Consider the following 8,435-nt stretch of genomic DNA (forward strand, 5'->3'; position numbering starts at 1 on the left):
AAAGGTCATAAATTTATTGGCAGTGTTCTTGATTCTGATATTGAGGTATCACATGTAACCTACTCCAAATATTGCAAGAAAAACTGACAACATACGCAACAATAAACACTAGCAAATAGTCAAACCCAGCCCTATAACAAGTTCTTTAAAAAAGCTTTTAGAGAATTACACCTCAACTGCGTGTTTATATGGCTTATTCATCCAAACTATTTTTCAGCTACTCTACTAACTTATAGACTGCATAAGTAGGACATTTTCATAACAAATCGAATTGCATCTGAAGTCATGTCAAAAAGAGCTATATAAAATGCAACTTGTCCTAAATACTTTTCCATCACAGTAACCACATTATTGTTGTGGTCTAGTAGGACTACTGCGAGGTAATGCGCAAAGATCAGGGTGTAAAGGTCAAGGTGAAAAGGTCAAGGTGTAAAATTGCAAACTCATAGAGAAGCAACTTTGTTGAATAAAACGATCATAATTAAAGATTTTTTTTAGACTTTGATGTATTATAATCTGTTCCATTTGACAGCTAGACTTCTAAACGAATGATAGCGAGATAATGACATTTAAATGTGAATCATTTATGCATGCATAGTTTCTAGCGTGTTGATGCATAGTTATAGATGACGTCCAGATGTTCAAAAAGAAAGTGCAATAAATAATGTTTGGACAATATACATCTTAATTCAAAAACACCCTAAATCTATCATCAACTAACCAAGGCCAAATCATTTTATGCATTTATTGATTCAGTCAAGACCCGAATCAGTTTCAGCAGTAATGCTGTACTTGTTGCAATGTCACTGATAAATTGTTGCAATCATTGCTATAAGCATTACACGAAGGAAGTTGAAGCCAAATATGCTAAATTGATAATCTTGCACAATCACACCAGTACTCTGAATCATGTCTTCCTTGCAAAAGTTGTATAAGTGAACTTAAAAAAGGTGTTGCAATTCCAAATTTTGTTATTTGACAAGTGAACTATTACTACCAAAATAATTGTTTAGCGTGTATGTCAGGTAGATCTTCTCATATGAAAAAGTAAATAGCGTAAATTATGATAGAACTGCGACTTGTATAATAAACAGGTAAAGTATGACAAATATAATTCCACTAGGTTGTTTGCTTTAGCATTTGAATCATTCATAAAATAGATTTTGTTCTATCAGATAGACATTGCATTATTAAACGCTTACATGTATATTAAATTTTGTAATTTGACAAGTGAAATATTACTACTGAAATAATTGTTTGGCGTGTATGTCAGGTAGATCTTCTCATATGAAAAAGTAAATAGTGTAAATTATGATAGAACTGCGACTTGTATAATAAATAGGTAAAGTATGACAAATATAATTCCACTAGGTTGTTTGCTTTAGCATTTGAATCATTCATGAAATAGATTTTGTTCTATCAGATAGACATTGCATTATTAAATGCTCAGCAAAGGATTTTACAGGCTTTTGCATTTAGTTGCAATATTTAGAACTCAGATACACATCGAAGAAGCAAAATATATGCATCCTTTGTGAGGGGATATCAATGGTTTTGCTGCCAAACTGGTTAATGCTATACAACTTACATCCTTAAAACAAAAAGACACTTTTGTAATCAAGAACAAAAGCTCCATTGCTGTTTATTCTGTTAACAGAAATGACAAAGATGTGTTAATAGGCCAAATTAACAATGACAAACATGACAAAAAACTTTTCCAGGTTTGAAAAGGCAATTGCTGCTTACATGTATAGGTGTGAGGGTACATAATGACTCACTCGAAATGCTAGAGATATTTTTAAACAGTCTCAAATGAAATAATATTTCATAAAAAAGTATCGTGGACAAAGATATTCATAAATATACCTTAAGATTCTCTCAGCATAGAAAATGTAAATGTAAAATAAATCTTCAAGCAGTGTAGCGCACAATATTCGTGCAATAAAAATTAATTAGGGGTACGGTTTGGTTCAAGACAATCTACTACTGATGTTTGATTAAACCCGATCTAGCTTAGCAAATCTTATTCATTCAAAAGCAAGAGCTAAGTGAAATGCAGTTTGCATCACCTTAAACTTGCAAATATACAGTGTACTTAAGAAACTTACGCAGAAATATACAAAGCGGCTGCAGCTGAACCGAACTGGTATCACTGTGAGCTGTCTCATATAATCTTATAAAGTAATTACGAACGAAATAAGCGAAAAAAACGATCATGCATTGGAAAACAAAACTTATTGCTGCAAATGAGCGTGATGCACTACTAAAAATGCATTCATGGCTATTATTTGTGCAAAGATTGCGCAAAAAAGTGTGCACAATAAATCAAACTAATATCAAAATAAAAATGTGTAACATTGAACGTATGACCTTAGTTGTGATAATAATTTAATTGCCAGAGTTTCTAACAGAGTGTTGTTTATTTAGAGTTATATTCTCATTAAAATAATTGATAGGAGAACTCTTATTTTTGTATAAATTCCTTGCCGTGCCATTATTATTTTAAACCATATACATGTAGGTACATAATTGTAGTTACATACATGCTGACTAGCAACATTATGTTCGAATTACAAAAAATAAGCCCTGATTCATAAAACTTTATTTGCAAAGCAATCACAGTACTGTATCTATGTTGTGCCTAAAAGGGACCATTTTGAGTTTATCCCAAAGATTAAATTCCTTCTAGGCAAAAGTTCTCTGGCTTATAAAGTCATCGGCAGAGTTTTGCTGATTTGAAGAATTCCAATTTTGTATTTAGATAAAAAAAATTTAATATTTATTTTTGCTAATTGCTGTTAAATACTTGGTATTGCTTTTCTACAATTTAACATTTTATGCTTTTTTAATTGAAAGAAACAAATGAAGGGTTTTAGCTTTATAGATATGGGCTCTTTAAAACCTTATGAAGACATTTCTTTTGAAGAGGGTTTTGCAATATTTTTTTGTTGAGTTCTTTACACGTTACACTACAGCGCAGAGCAGCTTTAAATTTATTGTGTCTGTTGCTGTAGCCTATTCTGATCAAATTGCTTTAATGTATGTAGTTATGATACCTTGGGCATGCACATGAGGTATCAGCTGCATGCCCAAGGTATCATAACTATTTTAATGTTATTTGCACACTCTGTATGTACTATGTTGCACCAACTGCAGAATCACAAAGAGTATCATGAAGTCATGTAATTTCATTTGAACAGATTGTCATTTATGAGTTTGCTAAACAGTTCATTATCTAAAGATTGTAGTCATATTTGATGTAATTTTACCATCAATACATGAAATTATTTTTCGAATACATAAAAGCTAAATTAGATTTAAATTTTTAATCATCTCAAATATTGTTGTATGATGTCAGGAGTGGCATCGCTGCATAGCCTTAGATTGTCTTACTCATAGCCTTACTCACTATTTAGGATATGAGCATTAACTGAAGAATGCTCAGAAAAAATGTTTAATTCAATAGCAACAGTAAACAATTCACAAGACCTTAGGCAACATGTTTATTACACAAAAAAGAGCTGCAGTATAGGCTTACAAAATCATAAACACATGAATCCAAAGTGATGACCATTTTAACATATTCTCTGTAGTTAGGCAAAAGAAGTCAGAGTCAGTTACACTTTGTATTAATGTGCAGTAATATGGCAACTAGGGAATTAGTGTAAACTTTTTAAGTATTTGCTCATAAAGGCATACACAAAATGTGTATGAATAATTAATGTATTGTGAGAGTTAACAAACAATATTAAATGATAAGAGAGCCATTCTCTTGTCACATGAGGGAGCACTTTTCCTGTACAGTAGATGCTATGGCAGCCGGTCCTTCCCCCAGTTTGGACGTCACATCAGACAAATTTGTAGGCAGACCTAAAAAGCACAAAAAATAAAAGAAATCAAAAATATCAAGAAAAGGTGTCTCATTGGACTATAAACTAGGTAAATTTATTAAAAAGTAAAATTTACTAAGTCTCTCTCTAGTTTATCTAGTAATTCATCTTTATTTAGTGAACATAGTAAGTTTTGTGTAGAAGAAGGCTGTTGTGTGCTCTAGAAGGCTCTAGAAGGCTCTCAAAGGCTCTAGAAGGCTCTAGAAGACTCTAAAAGGCTCTAGAAAGCATAAAAGTAAAGTGGTGAGCCACTTAAGCAAGAGCTTGCATGACTCAGCATGTTTCTAAATAACCACACAAAATCTTAAGCTTATATCCTTTCAAATCGATAATGAATCAATATTCGTTTTCCACTTTTATGTCCGAGTAGTTTTTATAACACAAAAGTATTTAATAAACCGCCTTTAGCATAGTTAATGTGTTTTCAATGTGCTGGGAAAAGCTGTGACCTAAAGCCTTGACCCATTCTCAACCACCCGAGTCCTACAACAATGTCATTAGTATTTTTATTGTAAAGCTTTTGGTTGGTTGACTGCTATAAAATTTAGAACATAATAACAATGAATTATGAATAACAAAACTAATGAGCGACTCTATAGTACTGCAAGCCTAAGGTGAATATATGGTTATTATGGAAAGGGTTTATATCAGCTACACTGTAAGTTAAGGTAAATTTAAACAGACTCATTAAAGGTGTGTTTACACCAGGATGGTTTGTTGGAGGTGTGTTTCCACCGAGAGAGTTGAAGTTGGAATGGTTTCTAGTCTGTTTAGTTTGTTTGTTGTTAATTTTCATCTATAATATAACTACAAAAAATAATATGAAGAGTGTTTCTTACAGTATACAAGAACAAGAGAAATAGAAAAAAATGTCACTCCAGGGAAGGTGATGATGTCCTGTGCGCAATAGCAAGGCTACTCAAGGCGCAGAACCTGAAAGTAGAGTCAGCAGAAGTCTGTCTAGTTAGTTTAGTGTAGTCTGGTTGTCTGAGGGAGCACTTCAGTTCATTTTTGAAAAAATTAGCATTCACAATTTTACGCAGTGTAACCGGTAGTAGATTCCATAGCAATGACTCCTGATAATACAAACAACATTGACCAGCTTTTGATTTAAACAATGGTATTTATGATTTGAAATTTGTTTTGCAAAGACTTTACACCAAACTAACTTAAACTATACAAAATGTGTCACCTTTTTTTAGTCAATGAAATACAATTTCAATATCCCTTCCATTTGCTTGCATTTTCAGTATTTTCGTTATTAACACTGCGAGATATAATAGGTCAATTTCAAGTTGTACTAAGTCAATGATAGCGGTCAAAAATGAACTAACATAGTATGTGACATTTCACCGATCTTGTCTCAGTAACTGTGACAAAGCCATTTTTACAACAGTTTTTTGTTTTGCTCCAAACTGACTTTGTCGGCGTGGAAGCAACTCCGATAAGTTTTCCTGGTGTAAACACGCCTTATGTCTTATTATAAGTTGACCATTAGTGAGATTTGATAAACTAGTGCTCACCAGGTCCCTTACTCAATTGCTTAGTATAAGGATGAACCAGTTAGTCGAAGTCAGAATAATGTACATCATATTCTGCGTATTACCTTTGCATACAAGCAATCAGCAGAAGCTCTGCTAGCGTTGTATACCGAGTTTTACTTTATGAAGGTTCAATATAAAGCTATAACAAGTTCTTCTTGCAAAATCTTATTGCAAGAATTCATTGCTAGCAAAAAATTTTAGTAGCTTTACACAACGTCTGGCCAAGTCAGACTACTTAGAAGTGCCGAAAAAAAAAATTTTTTACTTGCTATTTGACCAAGCAGACAATCACTCCTCAGCTCCATATGTATGTTGTTTGCTTTTTCATGGCTCATTTGACTGTGTGATCACTATTTTCTTTGCAATTTGACTTTGGCTGGTGGGATCCTTATATATCTAAGTTTAATTCACAGGTTTTCTCATACCTTGATTATTGTAAGTCACATATTAAACTCTGTGGCAGCTCTGTCTGTGCTAGAATATTAATAGTTAAGCCTTTCACACCTTCTATGCTCAGGTATGCAATTACACACTACGCCATGCTTCGCAGGTGTTTCAGTTGATAGGCTTACGCGAAGCAAGAACACTCAAGGGGCTCTCACTCATTAAGCTTATGTATTGCAATAACATGCGCTGTATTGTAAGTTGTGAAAATCTCATTACCTACGCCTCCATCTCCTTTGCCATTTGCTTCAGCTGCCAACTCTTCAGGAGTTTTCTTCTTTCTACCAATCTGACCAGATGTTTCCATCATAAAATCTGGTTCTTTTTTTGGTATTTTATACTATAAAAATATTTTCATATCTATAAGTTACATGAAAATGCATAAAAAATATAGATGATGTAGATTTATATAAAGCTTATTGCAACAGTATATATAACTAGCTGTGCATCTCGGCGTTGCCAGGTGTTAAAAATCAGCTTATTAACTAAGTAAGCTAGTAAGCTTACTAATTCTAAGCTAGTAAGCTAGTAGTTCTAGTAAGCTAGCTAATAGGCGCTAGGCTTCTAATGGTGGTAGGCCATGACGTTGCATCAGCATTGTTGTCCAGCTACAGCTATTCTAATAATAGCTATAACTGGGATGACAGACGGACAGATGACAGACATACTTTGAGAAATATATATATATAGATGGATATAATTATTACCACAGGAGGAATTTAGACTAGAAATAGTACATAGAATGAACTAAAATAACAATATTTCTTCCATTGCTAAACCATTCTTGAGCCACTCCATGCAGTGTGTCATCGATTGGCAACACCAAATAGTAGACAAGAACCTTATCTCGTATGTTCTGGCGAATGTCCTCTCTCTCCATCTCCATCTGTCTGTGTTTTTCCCTTCTTTTCTCCTCAGCTTCTCGCCTCGCTTCTACTACGGAGACAAGTTCTCCATCTTCATTTGTCTCTTCTTCATCATCTCCTCCAAAGGCTCCTGCATTTGAAATTCAAGTAAATGAATTGACATCCCATCATGAATTGCTAATAAGTTTCATATAGATTGTATTACAGATGTATAATTGTAAGTGTAATTGATAGCTTCCAGCAACCACTTCTTTTCAGGGTCTTTTTAAAATTATTGTTATAGATCAAGACTGTGGTGTTGTTGTCTTTTTATGTTTGATTCTTTTAATATATTATAGTCTTTTTCTTGTGACAGAAACTTGTAAGCTTTTAAATTTGCATAGCATATGTATTATATATATGGCTGAGACTTACCTAAAGAGAAATAACACTGTGTAAACAATAAAACACTTGAATGGTTTGTCATGTTTTTTACTGCTATAACTGCGAGTAAACATGACTATACACAATTGGTAGAACAAGCCAGCAAAACTGGTCTAATAAGGGAGAAGAAACAAATCAAAAATTGAAATTTGGACAATCTTTATCACATTCTGAGAGAGTCTGAATTTCTGAAACAAATAAGTCAATATCATATGATATTATTATAATGATGACTAAACTACTGAGGAACTTGAGGAACTGTGGACTAGTTAATTTAAGGTGAAGTAATTTCAAGTAATCTAGGACAGAACAAGTTATAAAGATTCAAGGCAATGTTTGATGTGTATAGATGGTAGCTAGAATGCGATGAATCAAAAAACATATGAACTCATTTGCTTGCACTGATATGCCAAATGTAGGTAAAAGGTAAGAAAAAAAAAACAACAAATATAAATGGAGAGAAAGCAAACATGTAAGGTTTATAATAATCATGCTGGTGAGCCATGGATATAACAAGTATTAGGTCAAGTAAAAAAAACAATTTTATTTAATTTCATCATTAACTGTTTGAACGATGCCATTTACTAGTCAAGCCAGGTGTTCCGTTCAAGTTCTTTCCCTTCACTAAGGCTTATAAAACTAGTGAGAGACAGGAAGTACCTGTGATCATGTCCATGATTGGTTGGTTCTCCTAACTGACACAAAGTAGTCTATGTTCTCTTCTTCTACAACAACATGAGCTTTAAGCATGCCACTGAAATGCTGCGTGTTATAATAATGATGCATTGGAAAAATAAAAAACTATATCTCATAGTTCTACTGAAACAATAGAAAACTCGAGAAACAAGTTTAAAAAGGAATAGTAATATAGAACCTCAAATGCTCCGAGTAGATGGAGTGAAGACTTAACTTGTGCAGTCTGTCTTGAGACCTTAAGCATTGTATAGCCTTGAGTGTAACATATCGGTGATCAATAATGTGCCTCAACAGTGTTCTTTCTATGAGTGTTGAAATCGAGGAGAATAGCCAAACGCTGTTCATTGATGTACATTGCGCAGAGACTCGCTAATTCCATTGATTATTCGGTTGAAAGGATTTAGTTGGCATCAGTGGCTGCCGACCCACAGATTAACTCTCTGCTGTTATAAGTCAATAAAGTTACTGATCAGACTAGAGCTGAGTTATAGCCTGTGATATCTAGTTAGCCTGTCGCAAAAGTCTTATTTTAATTTAGTATGCGCTCGCTCTAATATTGAGCTTTGGCAGGT

General features: G+C 33.5%; 1 protein-coding gene across 1 annotated transcript; it reads right to left on the reverse strand.

Moving 5' to 3' along the window:
* Nucleotides 1-3,594: 3,594 nt before the first annotated feature.
* Nucleotides 3,595-8,096, reverse strand: LOC137385533 (complexin-like). Its single transcript, XM_068072010.1, has 5 exons — nucleotides 8,042-8,096; nucleotides 7,828-7,892; nucleotides 6,720-6,874; nucleotides 6,098-6,218; nucleotides 3,595-3,870 (listed from the first exon to the last, which is right to left on the reverse strand). The coding sequence occupies exons 2-5, from the start codon at nucleotides 7,841-7,843 to the stop codon at nucleotides 3,776-3,778; spliced, it is 387 nt and encodes a 128-aa protein (XP_067928111.1). The 5' UTR covers nucleotides 7,844-7,892; nucleotides 8,042-8,096; the 3' UTR covers nucleotides 3,595-3,775.
* Nucleotides 8,097-8,435: the final 339 nt, after the last annotated feature.

The sequence above is a fragment of the Watersipora subatra genome, chromosome 1 (assembly GCF_963576615.1).
Source record: "Watersipora subatra chromosome 1, tzWatSuba1.1, whole genome shotgun sequence".
Lineage (NCBI taxonomy): Eukaryota > Metazoa > Bryozoa > Gymnolaemata > Cheilostomatida > Watersiporidae > Watersipora > Watersipora subatra.